Genomic DNA, 21,979 nt, shown 5'->3' with positions numbered 1-21,979 from the left:
AAACTTTAGATATAGGCTGATGGGTTCTGAGCTGTCTGTGACAGATCAGGAGAGAGATCTTGGGGTGGTGGTGGACAGGTCGATGAAAGTGTCAACCTAATGTGCGGCGGCAGTGAAGAAGGCCAATTCTATGCTTGGGATCATTAGGAAGGGTATTGAGAACAAAACGGCTAGTATTATAATGCCGTTGTACAAATCTATGGTAAGGCCACACCTGGAGTATTGTGTCCAGTTCTGGTCGCCGCATCTCAAAAAAGACATAGTGGAAATGGAAAAGGTGCAAAAGAGAGCGACTAAGATGATTACGGGGCGGGGGCACCTTCCTTATGAGGAAAGGCTACGGCGTTTGGGCCTCTTCAGCCTAGAAAAGAGACGCTTGAGGGGGGACATGATTGAGACACTTAAGGGGGGACATGATTGAGACATACAAAATTATGCAGGGGATGGACAGAGTGGATAGGGAGATGCTCTTTACACTCTCACATAATACCAGAACCAGGGGACATCCACTAAAATTGAGTGTTGGGCGGGTTAGGACAGACAAAAGAAAATATTTCTTTACTCAGCGTGTGGTCGGTCTGTGGAACTCCTTGCCACAGGATGTGGTGCTGGCGTCTAGCCTAGACGCCTTTAAAAGGGGATTGGACAAGTTTCTGGAGGAAAAATCCATTATGGGGTACAAGCCATGATGTGTATGCGCCACCTCCTGATTTTAGAAATGGGTTAAGTCAGAATGCCAGATGTAGGGGAGGGCACCAGGATGAGGTCTCTTGTTATCTGGTGTGCTCCCTGGGGCATTTGGTGGGCCGCTGTGAGATACAGGAAGCTGGACTAGATGGGCCTATGGCCTGATCCAGTGGGGCTGTTCTTATGTTCTTATGTTCTTATGTAAGATGGAGAAAGGAAAAGACCATTTCTTCCTGATTTCTTCTTGATTTATTTTATTACAATGATAAATAAGAATTTTAAATAAATTATCAAAATCATACAAAAGGAAAGAAAATCCAGAAAATCATGAAATAGCCAAATTATTGGAGGACTCGAAACAATCATTCAAAAATAAAATATTATACAATTTTTAGATATTTTGTGACAAATCAATGAAGTACCATTTCCCCTACGGCTCCATGGATTCTCTGATGGACTGTAAGGTCAGAGCTCCAGTTAAAGCTCTTCCCACACTCTGAGCATTTGTATGGCTTCTCCGACAGGTGCGTCTTCTCATGAGCCGTGAGCTCAGGACTGTTACTAAACCTTTTCCCGCAATCTGGGCACCGGAATGGCCTCTCTGTGAGGTGTGTCCTCTCGTGGACAGTAAGATTCGAGTTGTTGCTGAATCTTTTCCCACATTCTGAACACTTGTAGGGTTTCTCTCCGGTGTGGATTCTCTCGTGAGTAATAAGATATGAACTGTCACTGAAGCCTTTCCCACAGCGTAGGCATTTATAAGGCTTTTCACCTGTGTGGATTCTCTGGTGTCTAACCAGGTGTGAGCTCCGGCAGAAGCTTTTCCCACAGTCGGAGCACTTGTAAGGGCGCTCTCCGGTGTGGATTTTCTGATGTCTGATGAGGTCTGAGCTAACCCGGAAGCTTTTGCAACACTCTAAGCATAAATACGGTTTCTCTCCTGTGTGGATTCTCTGGTGATTAACAACAGAGGAACTCTGGCTAAAGCACTTCCCACAGTCTGGACATTTATATGGCTTCTCTCCTGTGTTCATTCTCTCCTCCACACCATTCTCATCCAAGTGTGCACACAGACTTTTCCCTTGCTCAAAATGCATCTTGTGTCTCCCTCCCTTGGTTCTCTGCCGGCTTGCGGCTGGGTTCTTTCCTCCAGAACCATCCATTCTTTTACCTCCCTGGCTTCTATGCTCCTTGACCAAGCTCTGCTGATTTTCCGAGGATTCTTCACAACTCTGGGAAATTCTTGCCTCTGCTCTTTTCAGAGAAGTTTTGGCTGGTTCCATTCCCACAGATCCTTGTAGCAGACATATCTCTTTGTTGCTCTTGGGTAACCACTCACCGTCACCTTACAGGAACAAAAAGAGAAAATTATTATTATTTGCAAATAAATCCAGGGAAACCGCTAGCCCACATGATTAAACACATTTTTCCTATGTGGATTCTCTGGTGCTCATTTGTCTCCACATGCCTCTATTAGTCATTTGGAGCTTATTAACAGGCTGAAAACAAAAGGAAAAAGCATTTTCTTCCAGCTTTCTTCCAATGTCTGATTCTGCCTCTCATTATGTGGTGATGTGCCAATCTCTGCTTCTCCCACCCCTTCGACTGGAAAAAAAAAAGGGAGAGGAAGCAGAAGAGGCAGTAGGGAGGAGACGAGTGATGGGCAAGAACATCAGGAGACACTTCTCCTCTCCTTCACACTTTCTCTTCTGCTCCATCTGCTTCCTTTCCTAGTGCAGGAAGTGGGAGGAGGGAGGCAAAAAAGTAGATGGAGACAGGCACTCCCTGCCACTCTGCTGCCAGAGGTAACTGTGGACAGCCCAATTCTATGGAGCCTCAGCGCCAAGAGGAACGGTGGCGTCAAAAGGGAGTGTTGGGAGAGTTGAGTGTTGGGAGAGTCAGGGCAGACAAAAAAAAATTTCTTTACCCAGCGTGTAATTAGTCTGTGGAACTCATTGCAACAGGAAGTAGTGATAGCATCTTGCCTGGATGCCTTTAAGAGGGGGTTGGACAAATTTCTGGAGGAAAAGTCTGTTGCAATGCAATGTTGCTTGGGAAGCACCCAGGGTTTAGAACCTTGGTGCCTGAGGAAAAGTGCTAAAGGCAGAAGCACTCTGAGGGTTTGAAAGTTAGAACTGGAGCAACAAGAAGTCAGAGCAATGAGAGAGACACAGCAGACATTCAGGGAGTTGATGCAGGGAGAGCGAAGCCGGAAGTAGGACGGTATGAGATTGAGAGAGAAGTCCGCCTCCCCGGCTAGCTTCCACAGACTTTTATTCATTCTAAAAGCACATGATGACACTAGAGAAAATTATTGAAGGTTGCTGAAGTCTGCACTACTAAGAAACCTGCTGGCTCTGGCTTGACCGCAGTACACATTCCTAGATATGCACTTCTTCATAACATCCTTTGTTGACAGACTCTGGGCAAAGACACTCAGCGTATCCTCAAGGCCAAGAGTTTGCTCTTGTTCAGACGCAGGTGTGCCTGCGTCATTATTGCCAAATACTGCTAAAGCATCTTAAAGCCCAGCGCCTGTGTAGATAACTACTACAAAGTCCATCACGGGTTATAAGTCAATGGGTGCAGAACCAAGGAGGCTCATGTGGGGTTTCCCAGCCCAGGAGGGGGGTTAGGCTATGGAGGGAGAGTCTACCACAATTTCCACCTCTTCCTGGGCCGGATGCACCCCCCATCCAGTTCCACTCTCCCCCCGCCCCAAAAAGGCTCGCTGCCAGCTGGTGGCAATATTTACCGCTGGCTGTGCTGCACTGTCACCTTCCTGGTGCTGCTCTAAGCACCAACTGGCACTGGGCTGAATGCTGGCCAGCATCTTCCCTTCCAACGCAAAAGTGCTTTATGGCACTTTTGTGACAGCCCACAGCAGCCGAGGACCACCGATGCCGGTAAATATAAGATTGGGCCCTTAGTCAGCCTCATGGATGGGCTACCCTCTTCCTGTAAGCTTTTGGCTGCCCACTGTTAGAATACTAAGCTAATGGTCCTTTGGTCTGATCCTGGCAAGGTAAGCTTTGCATTCTTAATACTCAGGGTTACGTGGGCAGTGTCATTTCCGATTTGTAGGCTGCAGAGAATTTGAGGGCAGAGCATGCAGTCACTGACACAAGACCACAGTCTGATAACACAAGTATGTTGAACGAATGAATTTTACCCTGCGAGTCTCTCTCCTGCTTGGTCCCATCACAAAACTGACTCTGTTCAGCATTCGAGGGAACTCTCTCTGCCTCGGGGGACACAGCGGCTGTGCACTCTGAAGGCCTTGGAATCTGAAAAAAGAAGAACACCATGCTAAGGACGTAAGAACAACCCTCTGTTAGATCTGCTGTGATCTGCTGTTAGATCACAGCAAAGGCCCACTGCATCATGCTCTCCCACAGGAGCTAAATCAGTGCTTCAGGAACCTCACAGAATGCGACAAGCCCACCTTCCTGTTGTTTGTCGCCAGCATTGGTTACTTCATTTTTTTTTTAAACACAGTTTTTATTAAGAATTTGTGCAACACTTTTGGGAGTTATGTTAAAAAGTGGCATCTCTATTTTAAAATACACAGGTCAGCAGCTCGGTGGGCAGTGCTGGGTTTGAAGGCCACAGTGGCTGAGCTAGAGGGGGTTCAAAGCACTAAGTTTTGCAAGGACCTTCATCGCAGTGAGCAAGCGGCCCCCCCCCACCCTTTGGAGTCATTCCAGGCCGTGAGAGCAAAACGGAGGCAATGCCTCCGTTTTGCTCTCACGGCCCAGAATGGCTCCAAAGGAGAGGGGCTGCTTGCACACCGCAATGAGGCTTCCTGAAAAACATAGTGCTTTGCACCCCCTCTAGCTACGCCACTGGAAGGCCCTTTGGCAGTCCCTAGGATGTGGCACTCCTAGGTTCTTCATTGACACTTCATCCTCGCCACCATAGCTTAACCACTGCTGCAAATAACAGCAGTAGCGATTTATTGACTTAAAATAATTTCCTTTCCGTTACACTTTAGTTCTTATTTTTTTCCTTTTTATCTCATGTTCATTCCCACAATCAATATTACTGTGTTTGCACAGATATCTTCCTCACCAGTCAATGAATGCCCATCTTGACTAGGGTGTAAGTCAAAACTTACTTGCTGGGTAAATCAAGCAAGCAAGTCCCTTCCCCTTTGGGGGCTGAACTCATTTTACATGGTGGTCAGTTATGTTTTTTTTATCTACACCCTTCCTTTTTGGGTGGGTCTTCTGCCCAGCAAAAAAGGGAAGGGTGTTGATCAGGGGTGTGCAAACGCTAGCCTGGAGGCCATTTGCAGCCCTCTGGGACCCCCAATCTGGCCCAAAGGGAGTCCCTAGTCTCCAATGAGCCTCTGGTCTGCCGGAGACTGTTGGAGCCTGCACTGGCCTGCAACTGCTGGCTGTGACCGCCAGACGTGAGCAGCGGACCAAGTTAGAGCAAGGCTTGGTCTGTATGTTTCCACTGTGCAAGAGGCATGTGGCAAACACTTCACAGTTCTCATGTGTTTCTACATGCCTGTATTATAGTTCTCATGTGTATTATCAATAACCTCAGTAAAATTCATTCATTCATAGAAGTTCTGTCTCTAATGTATTCGTTTATGTAAACTTATGTAAATTTATTCAAATTTGAAATGTAAATTAATTCTTCCCCCCCCCAGCCCCCGACATAGTGTCAGAGAGATGATGTGGCCCTCCTGCCAAAATGTTTGCCCGCCCCTGGTGTAGAGAAAAGAATGTAACTGACCACTATGTCGAAGGAGTTCAGCCCCCAAAGGGGAAGGGACAAACAGCCCAATCCTAGCCACACTTTCCTGGGAGTAAGCCACGTTGACTCTAGTGGGACTTATTTCTGAGCAGACATGCACAGAATTGGGCTGTTACTTGCTTGAAATAGCTACATGTAGTGGGCCCTATCCGTGGGGGATCCATTTATTCAAATCTGTAGAAGGGCTTCACAGGGCCTCCTGGACGTGACTGAAAACCAAAAGTGCCTTCTGGACACCTCTGGTAGCCTTCCAAGGCCCATGGAGACCGCATGTGTCCTCTGAGTTTTCATTATTCAAGGGCTCACATCTGCATATATTCAATCTGTGGACTCCGAGCCCACGGATAAGGAGGGCACACTGTATAAATAATAAACCCTTAGCCCAGGGGTGCTCACACTTTTTTGGCTCGAGAGCTACTTTGAAACCCGGCAAGGCCCGGAGATCTACCAGGGGGGAAGGAAGCGTCTGACAGACACCCCCTTTAATGTATGGAGCCCCTGCTGGAGTCTAGTCAGTTTCCTCAGTTTTGTTGCTGCATGCCTGAAGAGCAGCTAAAGTGTCAGTTTCAGTGTCAGTTTAGTGTCAGCTAAATATGTCAGTTTCGTCTAGTCACTAGACGAAACTGACATATTAACAGTTTGGAGAGACAGGGCTCCGCGATCTACTCATTTTGCCTCGCGATCTACCGGTAGATCGCAATCCACCTATTGAGCACCCCTGCCTTAGCCCTTAGGGCAGAGACTGGGTTGCTTATTTTTCTCTCTTCTGCAGAATAAAATTTGGAAGCATTCCAAACTTCTAATCTGCTGCATATTTGATTTTGCTGCACCAGGATGAACCACAAAGTCCCTGAGGGGCTTTAGCAAATTGGCTAATGCTAGTACCTGTTGGACACAAAGCAGGTCTGAACAGACTGACAATCCAATCCTATGATTCCCGGCACCCATGGCTACCCTGGATCCTGTGGGTGCCAAGATGCCACTAGAGGACTCCTCTGGAGAAGGAAGCATTTGCTCCCTTACCCTGGGTAGATAGCAGCTGGTGGCAATGGGTCTCCTCAGCTTTGCACTCACTTTTCATCTGCCACCATCTCCACCCCCCTCTTGGGTCCTCTTCTCCCTTCGCTCTGCCCCATTCCACCCACTTCCCACTTCCCACCTCCCCCCCCCCCAAAATACCACTGCTGGATGGTTCTGGTAGACTGCTGGCTGGTTGTCCCTGCAATGCTGAGGCACATTACTACTGGCGCTGGCCCAGCTCCAGCTCCCCCCCCCCCGGTACTGTGCCTTAGCCTTACAGCACGTTTACAACGCCTAGCACCAGCACTGAAAGCTCACAGGAGTGAACCCTGAGCAACACTGCCATCGCTAAATAAGGCCTGAAGCTGCCTCTCACCGGTTCTTCTTGTCTTTCAGCATCTTGTTGCCTCTGCACAAAATCCTCTGCTAGAGACACTGCTTGGATACAAGTCTCTGGGCCACCCTCTTTGACCCAGGTCTGGATTTCCAAAGGCAGAACCACCAGGAATTGCTCCAGAACCACCAGCTCCAGGATCTGCTCCTTGGTGTGTTTCTCTGGCTTCAGCCACTGGCGACAAAGTTCCCAGAGTTGCATGCAAACATCTCGGGGGCCCTCGGTCTCCTGGTAAACGAACTGTCTGAAGCGCTGCCGTTCGAGGTCTGAGCTGATAGCCTCAGTGTCCAGAATTTCTTCCTTCACTCCCCTGTCTGTGACATCCGGGCCGCAACAGGTCTGTGACATGTCTCCACCGAGGCCTGACCGGAGCTGGCTCACCCACATGGCTTTGGACCACGGGCTAGGGTCAACCACTTCATCAAAGGGAGCCTTTGGGGAAATCTTTGGATCGTCTGTTGGACTGGGAGGTGGCAGGTGGTACCCCCAACCCGAGTGAGGCGACTGCATGATCCTCAGGAACTCCTGCCACTGGGCTTCCCAACACTGAGCCAATCCTTCATTTGGTTCCTCTTTGACTTGCTGTGGTGCCCTTTTCAGTAACTCCCTCAGACTCCCCACCTCAGCAGCAAAAGAAGTGCTTTGGGATGCCTCCTCTGTTTCGGCAGCAGATAGGACAGGCGGTTCCATCTTCATCCTGGGCTGCGTGTTCGGGTCAAGGGCAGGCTGGAAATGGAAACCCACACTTGCTGCTGTCCTCTCAGTGACAGTCATCTTGTACCCCTGATCAGCTGCCATTACTCCCTCTCTGAGGCTGCCCAACACTGCGCAGGTTCTGCAGGAGCAAGGGAAAGGGGGTTACATGGAGACCTCTATCTCTATCATTCCTCCCTCCAGGAAAGGGGGTTACATGGAGACCTCTATCTCTATCATTCCTCCCTCCAGGAAAGGGGGTTACATGGAGACCTCTATCTCTATCATTCCTCCCTCCAGGAAAGGGGGTTACATGGAGACCTCCACAATTGTTCCAGGGAATGAAAGTCAGTCCTTTGTACAAATAGACTTAAATACTACTACTACCACAACGAATGATATTACGTTATGTTATGTTTTGTTATGTTATGTTCACGTTGGCAACTTTCAGTCTCGAAAGACTATGGTATTGCGCTCTCAAATTATGTTACATAATACTAATTTGTGCTAAAGTTGTCAGTCTGGTCCTGGAAAGGTCCTAGGTGTGCCACTTCAGGCCGTAATGGTGAGCTGCTCACCTTAATGGTGAGTTGCACCATGACCAGAGGCCTACTCAGGCTGGGTGGTTTAGAATTTTCTCGCCTAAGAAAAACTGAAGTGGGCAGGGAGGAGGATACCTGGGGGCAAACATGGACAGTGGTTCTGTCTTGCACAAGACCACTAAGACCTCAAGACCACCTTCTGCGATCAGGAGACTAGGCAGCGGAGAACGCAGCAGCCCAGCTTTGCAGATGCGGCCCACGGAGAAAACCGGACACAGTCAATACTTTCGAAATGAGACTGAAACAAAAGGGGTTTCCTGAAGGGCAAATTACGTCCAGGTGGACCTGGTGCGGCAGCTGGTCAACACAAACACACAATATAAAACCTGTAAACTCAGAGTCAGAACAAAGGGTGAAGTGACACATTAAATCAATGATTCCAAAACTTCTACCCAGAAGCTGGAAACTCTTTATTTGAGGTAAGGTGGGTGGGTTGGCAATGGCACTGCAGCAATCGTGCCACCGCCACGACCAAGGGGTTTTGTAATGTACCTGAGGGATAGTGCTGGCCATCCAGAGGGTGTGGGGGGCTTGCATCCCCCTCTGCCCCACATTCTCAGGGGGGTGTACATAGTTCCTGCCCTCAATTGCCCTCACAACAACCCGGAGAGGCTGTGAGATGTTGACTGGCCCAAAGTCACCCAGGAGCAGGAATCTGAACCTGGATCTTGGTATAACACAACTTTTTCTTTCCTTTTGGCCAAGTTTCTGTGAATTGTTTTAGCCGCTTGGCAAGTAGCACCTGTTTTGTTTCTTGCTTTGCTTTCTCCTTGCTAACTATTTTGGTTTTCACTGCTTTTTGTGGGCTCTGAAGGCTCCTGAGCTGTGCTGATGGAGCCGGAGAGGGGCCAGGCAAGCCACTTAACTCAAGCCATGGAAAGCAGCAGGCAGGAAGCAGCTTGCACCAGGGGGCTGCCCAGCCTTCGGTGCCCAGGAATTCTGTCTCTGGTGCTGCTCCTTGCAGCCAGCTCCCTTTGCACTCACCGCCTCTCTCGGCCTTCCAAGCCCAGGCCAGATCTGCAAGGTGCAACTCCCTGGACTTTCCCCACCCAGGTTGCAAGGCTGCAAAACAGGGCAAAAGCACCCGGAACAAGCTGTCCTTGTTGACATAAAGCAGCTCATGTTTCCGGACCTCTCTAGGCTGCAGAGCTCCATGTCCTTAACCATTGGGCAGAGCATTTTGGAGAGCTGAGAAGGGCTTTGGCTGGGGGCTCGGAGACTTTAAAAGCTGTGTGCAGTAGGCTGCAATCCAATGAGTAGAGCTGTCCCCCCAACACTGCGCCCGGCAGGAAGCTGCCTTAGACCAGTGGTTCCCAAACTTTTTAGCATCAGGACCCACTTTTTAAAACGACACTCTATCTGGACCCATCTAGATTTGGTGGCTAGAGAGATACTCTTTTCTCTCTCACACAATTCCAGAATCAGGGGACATCCACTAAAATTGAGTGTTGGGAGAGTTAGGACGGACAAAAGAAAATATTTACCCAGCGTGTCACTGGTCTGTGAAACTCCTTGCCACAGGAAGTGGTGATGGCATCTTGCCTAGATGACTTTAAGAGGGGATCAGACAAATTTCTGGAGGAAAAGTTCATCACGGGTTACAAGTCATGGTAGGTATGTGCAAGCTCCTGATTTTAGAGGTAGTCTACCTCAAAGTGCCAGTTGCCGGGGGGGGGGGCACCAGGACACAGGTCTCTTGTTGTTTTGTGTGCTCCCTGAAGCATTTGGTGGGCCACCATGAGATACAGGAAGCTGGACTTGATGGGCCTTTGGCCTCATCCAATGGGGCTCTTCTTATGTAGGTTTATCAGACTTTTTTAAAAGGAGATCTAGAAAGAAATGTTTATTTACTGATAAGTAATAATAACCAGTAAGATGCACATTTATCTCCCTATATTTTACACATGCCTGCAAACAGCAGGAGCTCAGCTAATTAGCCTGCAAAGCTAATTACCCTCAGGTAATTACCCTGCAAAGAACTCAGCTCCTGCAGTTTGCAAGATAGCTGCTAATTGCCCCACAAGCTTCTGTGAATACAGAGTGATAAAGTTTGAGGGCCTTTTTCTGGTTATCATTACTTATAAATGAGTGAATAGAACAGAATATTTCTTTCTATATCTTCTTTTTAAAAATTTGCTAAACTGAGGTGGGTCCTGATAGAGTACTGTCTTTAAAAGTGGGTCCTGGTGCTAAAAAGTTTAGGGACCACTGATCTAGTGCATATTAGAAGAACCAGGAGGCTAATAGAAATGTCATTAAGGGCACAAGCCTAACCAGGTCTACTCAGAAGTAAGTCCTATTTTGTTCAATGGGGCTTACTCTCAGGAAAGTGTGGTTAGGATTGCAGCCTAAACCCCAACAGGCACCAGTGGAGAAGTACCCTTTCGGATCTCAAAAATGAGGATTAAACAGCTCTTCTCAAGGAGAAAATGGGACAAAGATTGCAATAAAACTTGGTCTATACTCTGGAACATAAGCCAGGATTAATATAATCTTGCATACTTTATTAAATACTAAAGCAGCATAACTGGAAAGGCTGTGGGTCTCAATGCCTACTCAGAAGTAAACCCCCTTGTGTTCATTTGGACTTAGTTCCAGGCAAGCATGTATATCAGGGGTGCTCACACTTTTTTGGCTCAAGAGCTGCTTTGGAACCCAGCAGGGCCCGGAGATCTACCAGAGTTTTTTTTACAATGTTCGCGCCATCATAACATATAACATTTATGTGCACAATGTATGTTGGTGTACCTTGAGCCACACTGAGTATAACAGGACTTACTCCTGAGTAGACATGCCTAGGATTAGGCTGTGAGGCTGCAATCCTAGCCACACTTACCTGGGAGTAAGCCCCATTGAGTACAATGGGCCTTACTCCCGGTGTTTCCTCCCAGAGGCACCTGAAGGGGGGGGTCGGCACTCCGCGATCTACTCATTTTGCCTCGCGATCTACTGGTAGATCGCGATCCACCTATTGAGCACCCCTGGTGTATATGATTGCAGCCTTAATTGAGTATACTGTCTCCAACAAACAGCAGGCATCTAGAATTCCAAGATATACAGCATTTGAACATGGAGGTTCTACTTAGTCATCATGGCTGGTGACAGATCAGCCCTTCACAAATGCTGTCCAACGCTATCAGAGCATAGCAAATCCTTCCTGATTTCCCAGGCACTGTACAAATCACTGCACCGTTTCCAGCATCAGGGCTGGGGCAGTCCATAAAGGGTTAACCTCATTGAGCCGCCGTTTCCTAGAGAAGGCAAACTCCTTTGGGAAGGGAGGGATGCAAATTGTGTAAGTCACTTCCTGCCCCGCCCACCTGGAGAAAGTCAGGTTTAAATTTCCCTGGCAGTGGGTGCTGTCAACCTGGAGTGGCTCCCTCTGTGCATCAGGGAAGGGTCTGGTGAGTGGGGAAGTGTGTCTATGGCAAAGGCAGGGAGGGCTGCAGGTTTGCTGTTCTGGTTGAGCTTCAGCAGCTGTGTGACAGGCAGAAGTCACACAGGTGACTCTTCTCTCCATCGCTGCATCTACACTGGAGAAAGCAGCAGTGGTTGGGTTCACCCTCCTTTGGATCAAGCACTTGTCTGACAGAGATAGCAGAAGCATGGAAGAATCAGGACAGGGAGGCAGGAGGCAGGACTGGGCTTGGAGAGAATGTTGTTTGAAACTTCTGATTGAACCTGCAAAAGATCTGAGCTCTGGTCCCTGGCATTTCTGGTTAGGCAGATCTCGGTTGGGCCAGGGAAGACCCTAAGTACCTGGAGAACAGCTGTCAGTAAGATTAGGCAATGCTAGGACAGGTAGACGTAGCTGGGTGGAGGCTGGATTCCTGTGTGCGCCAGGAGCATCTGTGGCTCTGTACAGGCAGTCAGGTCCAGGTTCTCTCCTAGGAATGTCCAGGTAATTGGTTCTTGAGTGGCAAGGCTGGAAAATGCATCTGCCTCCCCCTGAAATTTGGGACAGCTCCACAACAGGGGTGTCCAAAGTTTTTGGCAGGAGGGCCACATGGTCTCTCTGACACTGTGTTGGGGGCCAGGGAAAAAAGAACTAATTTACATTAAAATTTGAATAAATTTACATAAGTACATAAATGAATATATTAAAGATTGAACTTATATGAATGAATGAAGGTCTTGCAATAGCTCAAGGCCTATGAAAGGCCTTGCACAAAGCAAAGCTGGCCTTTCCTTTGCTGCTGCTCCTGCATCACAGATGTGAAACAACAAGCAGTGGAGGGAACCCTCATCCACAGCTCATGTGAGACGTCAAACAGTTGCCCACACGCTGAGAGCAGTTGTGTCAGGCCAGTGTGGGCTCCAACAAAACTCCAGAGGGCCAGAGGCTCATTGGAGACTGGGGGCTCCCTGAGGGCCGCATTGAGAGGCCTCGAGGGCTGCAAGTGGCCCCAGGGCCAGGGTTTGGGCATCCCGTTCCACAACATTCATAATGTCAGAATTCTCTTATCATGCCCTGGATGCTGCAGAAGTCTGGGCTTGGGGGTTAGTAGGGCGTGAGTGGTGGTTGCCAGGTCTGACTTTATCCTAGGACAGCATTTCTCAATGCCTGGCCCCCACTGCACCTCTTCACACGGTCCACCTATTGAAAGTACCACCAGAAGTAACTGCTGATGATATCATCACCAGTTGCTTCTAGATTGGAAGGCTTGACCCAATGTGATAAAGGCTGCAGTCCTAAACACGCTTACCTGGGAGTAAGCCCCATTGACTCTAATAGGATGTTTTCGAGTAGATGTGCATAGGATTGGGCTCAAACACCAGTAAGAGGCTCAGGGTGGACAGGAGGGCTTTTCTGAGCACATGAAAAGTGCATGCTGGCGCTCCGCCTGCTGAGCCAGGCCTTCTACGGCTGCTTGTCCTGTTGCATTGCTGCCAGGTGGTGGGGGTCACAGATACCACTGGACACCACCTCAAGTACTGCCCAGTGGTACAAGTATGCCTGGTTGAGAAACATTGTCCTATAGAATATGAGGAGGGAATGTGATAGTTATGGGAAGGGATAAAGGAAGTGGGCAGAAGAATGACTTGAAGGGAGATGAAAAGCCCTGCAGGGTGTCATGCCGGGTTCAGTAGCACAGCTGGTTTTGGAGGTGATTGAGCTTTGGCTTGTGACCTTTGTGTGCTTAATGTCTACATGTCTTACCAGATCTTGCCAGATAATGTCGGTAAGATTGTGTGCTTAATGTCTACATGCCCCTACCCACAGTTTGAGAAACACTGATTTAGGGCCCGATCCTATCCAACTTTCCAGCAGCTTTACAAAGGTAAAGAAATAGCCCCAAGGTACGGGAACAAACTTTTCCTTTCCCTGAGGAGGCCTCCATGACTGCCCCCCACCACAGGATGCAGTGTGTACCCTGTTTCATGCACTCTCTGTTGGCATGGCCACATCCGTGCTGGAAAGTTGGATAGGATTTGCCCCTCATTTTATAAGAGTTTGTAAAAGATCTAGTTATCGATTCATTTCTTCCCTCTTTGATTTTTTTTTTTGTACTTTTGGCCACAAGGATGACTCGTATATTAGGAAGTTAGGCTTTCATACTAGCACTCGGAGTATTTTGTGTAGGGCAGTGGTTCTCAAACTTTTTGCACCAGGACCCACTTTTTGGAATGAGAATCTGTCGGGACCCACTGGAAGTGATGTCATGACCGGAAGTGAGTTCATCAAGCAGGAAAAATTTTTAACGACCCTAGGCTGCAATGCTACTCACACTTACCCAGGATTCAGTCCCATTTACTATCATTGTTAAAAGCATATACCTAGTAGCCTTTTAAAAGTACAGATGTGTAACATTTCCCCAAAGGCAGTCACACACCATAGTACCATCAAGTGTAATATATTAAAAATAAAATATTGAAATGAATGGGGACCCACCTAATGGGGGGTCAACCTGAAATTGACTCGCAACCCATCTAGCAGGTCTCAACCCACAGCTGGAGAAACACTGGGGATTGTTGCCTATTTTCATTTATTTCAATAATCATGATTGTATCCAAAGGGGGCTAATTATGTGTCTCTGTCCAAAATTGCTTCATTAGTACATTTCAGTGAAAACACTGATGGCTCTAAGCAGATAGGACGTCCTAAGGTAACCTTTAGTACAGTTTTGTTTTCCTCCAGTACGTCTTGGCTAAAGAATAATTTCACTTGTGTCACTTATCTTAAGATGTGATGATGTCATATTGGGACTGGCTGATGGCCCACGCAAATCAGACGGCCCAGCTGGCTGGACTGACACCTGTTTCCCTTTCCAGTGGCAATGGTATCATCCAGTGTACCATCAGGGATGGACAGGGCCACTGTGGGGCGGGGGAGCCAACACAAGGCCCCCAATCAGTCTGGTCCTGGTATTGCCATTAACAAAACTGTTCATCTTTTAGGTGCTGCAGGCCTCTTGTTCCATGCCTAAATTGGCACTTAGGGCTTTCTTGGATGTCATGGCTTGCAAATAATATCTATGAATGACATGCAAACTTCCTGCTGATCCCCAGAACCTGTGGGCTTGTGATGATGATTCTTTCACAGTGGGAGAAAGGCACTTCCACAATTTCTTGGAGGACAGGTCTATTGCTGGCTACTAGTCATGCTGCCTATGTGCTGTCACTTGATCCATCAGCAGTCTGCCTCTGAAGACCAGTTGGAGGGGGAGCTGTGGTGGGAGAGAAGTGTCTTTTCCTCTTGCTTGTGGGCTTCCCAGAGGCTGCTGATCAGCCCCTATGGGAAACAAGATGCTGGATAGACCTTTGACCTTATCCAGATGAGCTTTTTGAATGTTCTTACTCTGCACATGCCCAGAAGTACTCTTTTTTTCCAGGTTCAAGGATGGCCATCCCAATCACTGGATTCTGTTTGACTTTCAATGCTGGTCTCTCTTTCCCCCTCCCTTAGGGAGAAGCCCCTCTCTGCTGTCCATCACCTCGATTAAAGTTCCCTTCTCAACTACCTCCATGTCCGGAAACCCTGCAATGTGGTGATGAACTGAGACTGGGGGGAAACTGCTGATATCACCCAACTCTGCCTGAAAGAGAAAATGGCTGCAGAGCAAAGAGAGCAACAAAATCCATCTTCTCTGGGTCTCCAGCTGGAGGCTGCTGTAGAGCAGGAGGTGAAAACAGAGAAACTCGACTCTGCTGCCTTGGAGCCAGGGGTAGGATTAGGCCCTTACCTCATGCAGGCTGGGACTGTCAGGGACTTCTGGGAAAGAAATGTCCCTGACCGCATCCAACAGGAGCCACAGAAGGGGCAGCCAAAGCCCTGGGAAGCTCAACTGCAGGAGTTCCTGAAGGCCATGGAGGCTTCCCACTTGGAAGGGAGAAACCCACCTCAGCAAGGGTTGTCGTGGAGAGACGAAATGCAGACTTTTTGTACCCCTTTTGAGGGAACAGCTGATGCCGGGGAACAGAGGGGGACGATACTCCTGCCAGGCCCCAGCAGAGAAGCCAAACAGGGGGAGAACCACCTCTCGGCCAAAGATGAGGAAGAGCGTGGGAGAGTGAAGGAAGAGATTCTTGAGGAAGCGGAGACCATCAGTGCCGACATGCAGTGCCAGCGCTTCCGGAAGTACCACTATGGGGAGGCCAAGGGGCCCCAAGAGGCTTGCAGCTGCCTCTGGGATCTTTGCCACCAGTGGCTGAAGCCGGAGAAGCACACCAAAGAGCAGATCCTGGAGTTGGTGATCCTGGAGCAGTTCCTGGCCATCTTACCCCAGGAAATGCAGAGCTGGGTCCGGAATGGCGTGCCGGAGAACTGCTCTCAGGCAGTGGCCTTGGCTGAAGACTTCCTGCTGAGGCACCAAGCTGAGAAGAAGCATCAAGAGCAGGTAAGAGCATTTCTCTACTGTCAGTCCTGAGGGGCTGGGAATACAATCTGGTCTCCCCCTGCAGGAGATCAAGGTGGTAGAATCCTGACGGCATAGTGGACTGCACCAGGCTGCTGGTGGGGGTGTGTGTGTGCCATATTTGAATGTGTCTGCATGTTTAAAAGAGGAATAAAAGCAAGCAGAGTCTCTGTGGTAGGGAACCAACTAGCACAGTGATTTTTAAAATTAGACTGCAACTTTATATGCCCCTTGCTGGTAGTATGCCCCGTTGAACACAGTGGGACTCACTGCTGAGTAAGCATGCATCGGATTGCGCTACTAGGGTTTGAACTGGAATTGAACCGAACATGGGTGAATCTGCTGTGGAAATGAACCCGGATTTGTTGTGATTTGACTTCCTGCTGGGTAGGAACTATGTCAGCATGCTGATGTTACCGAGGGCCAGTTCTAAATGCGATGCTGGCTATGTGTAACATTGGTTTATCTTGTTCGCTTGCCCTTTGGTGGCAAAGATTGGCGAAGGATGGACTAGCTTCCCATACTGCCCTTCTTCTGCATTCAGGTTCCTATGACAGTGATCTTTCCTTCTGATTCAGGTGTCGGGGACGTTCAAGGAAGGAGCCGCTTCTATGCCCGCTGAATCAAAGTCTCCTCCGGATGCCTGGCAGAGGCCACTCTTCAGGGAGATAAAACAGGAAAGCGACAGAGCGGCAACCGTGCTGGGTAAGAGGTCCTTGTGGCTGAGCTTTCACCATCGCAAGAAAGCATTTCTGTGGCTGACTTTTGACTGGTTGACAGCGAACGGTTAGATGCTGTATGTATGGGGCAGAGGCACTGCTGATGAGATGGGGCTGAAACAACTGCCTTCCAGAACTTCCTGCTGCAGGAGTACTGATTTGTCTCACAGCCCAATCCTAAACTGCGCTGGCACAGCAGAGCCAAGTCTCTGCTGTATCCAATGCAGCTTAGGAGCAGGCTGAAGGTCAACTTGGGGGCAAGGGGATATTTTCTCCCTTACCCCAAGTAATGCCCCAGCTTGCCCTATGGGGCTACTCGGATCTGTGCCTGCTAAGCAAGTGGCCCAGAGTAATACTGGCAGGGCTGGAAAGGGGGTTAGAAAAAGCAGAGGTCTGTTCTGCTGATCCCAGCCCCTCCCAAGCCTGATTCACCCCATTCCACTCTTCTCCTCCCCCCACCTGGAATGCCTCCTCCCCGCCTTTGAACTACGCTCTTTCAACCACCTGGTGTGATCTTACCTGCTCCGTCAGGCAGAAGGCCTGGATGCCGCTTTGGCGGGGTGATGCAGGCCTCCCTGCTGGCACTGCTTACTCTCTGGGTGTTCAAATGTACCTTGTGGCACATTTGTGACACCCTCTGCCAGGGCAGGGACTGCTGCCCTGGGTGGAGCTTCTGCTTCGGAGTGCCCTTAAGCCTCTTAGCCATTTTACATTATCTGGTGTGCTCCCTGGGGCATTTGGTGGGCTGCTGTGAGATACAGGAAGCTGGACTAGATGGGCCTATGGCCTGATCCAGTGGGGCTGTTCTTATGTTCTTATGTACATATGCACATGGAGGAGACTGGAAGCAATGTGTGACCCATAATCTGGCCCGGTGGTATTGTGTGCACATATGTGCATACACATGTAAATAGCAGCCAATAGGTGGGAATTTAACCCTTTTCTTTTTTCACAACAAAAATTGAACCCCTGAAGCTGTCGTGGACCCTGAGAAGAAAGTTGCAATTGGCACCAGTTAAAATTCTGCTCCTGGGGCCAATAATAACTTCAGGGTTGTAACTCTGGTCAGCACTGCGATACAATGGGAAAGGGAAAGATAGCTATGTGCTGCTGTCCCAGACCTGCCCACCTTTCACCTCAGCCCATGTTATAGAAGAGCAATTTTCAGTGTTTGTCTTCTCCTGGCACACTGACCACTATGGTCTTTGCCTGTTGTGATATCTCTTCCAGGAGACTCTTCTGGGTTCTGTGGCTCTGTTTCTAGGACAACTGTCTAGAATACGGCTGTCAAACATAAGGCCCGGGGGCCGGATGCATCCCGCTGAAGCTTTTTATTCAGCCTTCATGTCCTAGGCTGCTGAGCAGTGCTAAGGAATTACTGCTGAAAGGGTAACCCAAAATTGGACTCTCCCATATCTTGAAATATGATCAAGATTTGCATATTTTCTCCTGTCGTTTGCAGCTAATGAGTTTCTAAGTGAGAAAGTGTTTATTTTTTATGACCTGTTTAATGACATCACTTCCTGCCCTCCGCAGACATGATGAATGCTATTTGGCCCTCTGTATGAAACGAGTTTGACACCCCTGGGCTAGAGAATTATGACTTGTCTATCCCTTTGCCAGCAGAGGAAGAGGAACAGACATTTGTTACTATAGACCAGGGGTTTCTAAACTTTTTGACTGAAGGGCCGCATCTAATTTCTGGCACGGTGTTGAGGGCTGGAAAAAAATTAAATATAAAATTTAAATAAATACATTAGAGGTAGAACTTAGAAGAATGACTGGAATGAATGAATGAATGAATGAATGAATGAATGGATGGGCTCAAATGTCCAGAATTTCTCCAAGCACCAACAGAGCCCAAGAAATAAAGCACACGCTTAAATGGACCTCCATTCCCCCACCACACAAGCACAACTCTGGTTGTGTTTGGCAACTGGACCAGAGACTCTCAGGGGATCAGAGGCTGACCGTGGGCTGGTTAGAGTCTCTTTGCGGGCCGCATCTGGCCCTCGGGCCAGGGTTTGGAGACCCCTGCTCTAGACAGTTGCCCTAGAAACAGAGCTGCAGAACCCAGAAGAGTTTTTCGGTTATTTTTTTTAACCACTGTGCTCCAAACTCCCAGCAGCACACCTGCAGACCTTTCATGGCACACTAATGTATCGGGGCCTCTGTGCCACCCAACCCCAGGACCGCAGCGCACCCCCCCACCGCTGAGTGTCTCTTCCTGCCATCCAGGGGCTTTCAGAGAACCGGACAGGCTGCGCGCAGCCTCCCTTTCTCTCCAAAGGCCCCTGGATGGGGGTGGTGGGCAGAGGTAAGGGAGAGGAAGGTGACGCTGCCCCCAGAGGCATGGCCTCTGGGGTATTTGCCCCTCTTGCCCCCCCGGATCGCCACCAGGTAAGACAACATGTGCAAATATGTCCACAGGTATTACCAAGCTCGTAAAAACTAAAGCAGCTGGTAACTAACATGGGGGAAGACTCACATTGGGATTCTGTGTCCTTATTTCAGCAGGGGATGCCAAGGAGCAGAACCAAGTGGAGAACTCCAGGAAACTGGAACCACATAGGATGTTGCCAGGGAGAGCCAAGCAGACCTTTTCCTGCTGGCCCAGTCCAGGGGAACCCTCACCAAGGCAGGAGGAGACATATGCTGAGAAAGAAGGGGACAAGTTTATCAATTCTCAAGGACGGTATGTGGAACTCGATGGAGACGTGGTTCGGCTAACGATCCCTGGGGGCGAGATGCCAAAGCCGGTCCACGAGAGAGAGAAGTCATGCAGTCATTGTGGGAAAGACTTCCAGCTGAAGTGTAACCTCCAAGCTCACGAGAGGACCCACACGGGAGAGAAGCCGTACAAGTGTTCTGTTTGTGGGAAAGGCTTCAGTACAAGAGCTTACCTGATCACACATGAAAGGATCCACACTGGTGAGAAGCCGTACCAATGCTCGGACTGTGGGAAAAGCTTCTGTGACAATTCCAACCTGATCGTGCACAAGAGGACTCACACGGGAGAGCGGCCATACACATGTACGGATTGTGGGAAGAGCTTCAGAGAGCGGCCGGTCCTCATCAGACACCAGCGAATTCACACGGGAGAAAAACCGTACAAGTGTCGGGACTGTGGGAAGAGCTTCAGCCAGAGCTCCGGCCTTCTTGTGCACGAGAGAACACACACCCGCGAAAAACCGTACACGTGCACGGACTGCGGGAAAAGCTTTGGCGGGAACTCGAACTTGAGAGTGCACATGAGAATCCACACCGGAGAGAAGCCGTACAGATGCTCAGACTGTGGGAAAATTTTCAGTGACAGGTCGCTTCTGGTCAGGCATCAGAGCATCCACCAAGAGGGGAAGTGTTGACAGAAAGCAAAATGAATGAACTCGTTGTGTTAGCAGAATTGCTAGGGTACTTCCACACCATCTAGAACCTTGAAAATGGACACACACTTGGCGTATGCAACTAATAGTGTGATGAACTAACTTGGGCTGGGAAAGACTGTTCTTAATCTGGAACCCTGGAGAGCCACCGCCAGCCAGGACAATCTGAGTTAGCTGGACCAAAAGTCTGACCCAGGCCAAGGCAGCTTTCTGTGGGAAGATGGTGGATCTCCTTGTCTGTGATGGTGTTGGTGGCCTTTGGAACCAGATGGGAAGCCTCTGGAGGGCTGGACTTCACTCCGGGAATCCAGCTGCCTACCACTAGCATAAAGCCTCCCGTTCCCAGGGTTCCTCTAGCACAGTGGTTCTCACACATTTAGCACTGGGACCCACCTTTTAGAATGAGAATCTGTCAGGACCCGCTGGAAGTGATGCCATGACCGGAAGTGATCTCATCAAGCAGGAAAATTTTTAACAATCCTAGGCTGCAAATCCTACCCCCACTGACCCAGGAGTAAGTCTCATTGACTATCATTGCTAAAGGAATATACATAGTAGCTTGTTAAAAGTACAGGTCTGTCACATTCCCCCAAATGCAGTCACATACCATGGTAGCTTCAAGTCTAATCTATTAAAAATAAAATATTGAAATTAATGGGGACCCACCTGAAATTGGCTCGCAACCCACCTAGTGGGTCCTGACCCACAGTTTGAGAAACACTGCTAGCAGTGTGGTTAGTGTGCCACACAAGTAATACCCAGATGTGTACGAAATGTCCACATGGACTCTGGTTATGGTGGGAATAGCCATTCGATTCCCATGCATTTTAGAGAGGGTTCAAGCTGGGAAACAGCGGGAGGCAGAACTGTGGCTGTATGGTTGCTGGGTAGTGTGGTATAGTGGTTTGAGTGTTGCCCATGGCAACCCATGTTCAAATCCTCACTTGGCCATGAAGCATTCTGTGTGACCTGTGCTGGTTGCAATCTCCTTGCTTGGACAACCTTGCAGGATTGTTGTGGGTATGAAATGGAGATGGGGGGGAAAAGCCACTTTATAGCTCCTTGACTGGACAGTGCCCTTTTTCACATTTGTAACCTGCCCCTGTTCCAAAGTCGAGCACTTCTGAGGCCCACTGAAGGTCTTCCACTTGCAATGGGAGAGGACGAAGCATGAACTAGGATCTTCCTGTGCTGCTGTAGGTAATGCAAGAAGAATCCCTTGGAATTTCCTGTTTCATCAGAAAGTGCAGAACTAGGATGAGGACTCTGCTGTTGCCTTGCAACAGGTTATCATTTCAACTACACCAATTTTCCCTCTTATTTTTTTATGTCTGTGACAGATCAGGAGAGGGATCTTGGGGTGGTGGTGGACAGGTCGATGAAAGTGTCAACCCAATGTGCGGCGGCAGTGAAGAAGGCCAATTCTATGCTTGGGATCATTAGGAAAGGTATTGAGAACAAAACAGCGAATATTATAATGCCGTTGTACAAATCTATGGTAAGGCCACACCTGGAGTATTGTGTCCAGTTCTGGTCGCCGCATCTCAAAAAAGACATAGTGGAAATGGAAAAGGTGCAAAAGAGAGTGACCAAGATGATTACTGGGTTGGGGCACCTTCCTTATGAGGAAAGGCTACGGCGTTTGGGCCTCTTCAGCCTAGAAAAGAGACACCTGAGGGGGGACATGATTGAGACATACAAAATTATGCAGGGGATGGACAGAGTGGATAGAGAGATGCTCTTTACACTCTCACATAACACCAGAACCAGGGGACATCCACTAAAATTGAGTGTTGGGAGGGTTAGGACAGACAAAAGAAAATATTTCAGAGTGTGGTCAGTCTGGAACGCAGCAGGA

General features: G+C 48.9%; 1 protein-coding gene and 1 pseudogene across 1 annotated transcript; one reads left to right on the top strand and one right to left on the bottom strand.

Annotated features, from left to right (window-relative positions):
* Nucleotides 1-1,012: 1,012 nt before the first annotated feature.
* On the bottom strand, nt 1,013-9,222 carry LOC136640405 (zinc finger and SCAN domain-containing protein 30-like). Its single transcript, XM_066615520.1, has 4 exons — nt 9,148-9,222; nt 6,851-7,703; nt 3,860-3,974; nt 1,013-2,032 (listed from the first exon to the last, which is right to left on the bottom strand). The coding sequence occupies exons 2-4, from the start codon at nt 7,664-7,666 to the stop codon at nt 1,098-1,100; spliced, it is 1,866 nt and encodes a 621-aa protein (XP_066471617.1). The 5' UTR covers nt 7,667-7,703; nt 9,148-9,222; the 3' UTR covers nt 1,013-1,097.
* A 5,990-nt stretch (nt 9,223-15,212) lies between these two features.
* Nucleotides 15,213-21,979, top strand: LOC136639153 (zinc finger and SCAN domain-containing protein 31 pseudogene; annotated as a pseudogene).

Source organism: Tiliqua scincoides, chromosome 2 (assembly GCF_035046505.1).
Source record: "Tiliqua scincoides isolate rTilSci1 chromosome 2, rTilSci1.hap2, whole genome shotgun sequence".
In the NCBI taxonomy this organism is placed as follows: Eukaryota; Metazoa; Chordata; class Lepidosauria; order Squamata; family Scincidae; genus Tiliqua; species Tiliqua scincoides.
Note: the sequence above shows the minus strand (reverse complement) of the source record. Positions and strands in the feature narration are given on the sequence as shown.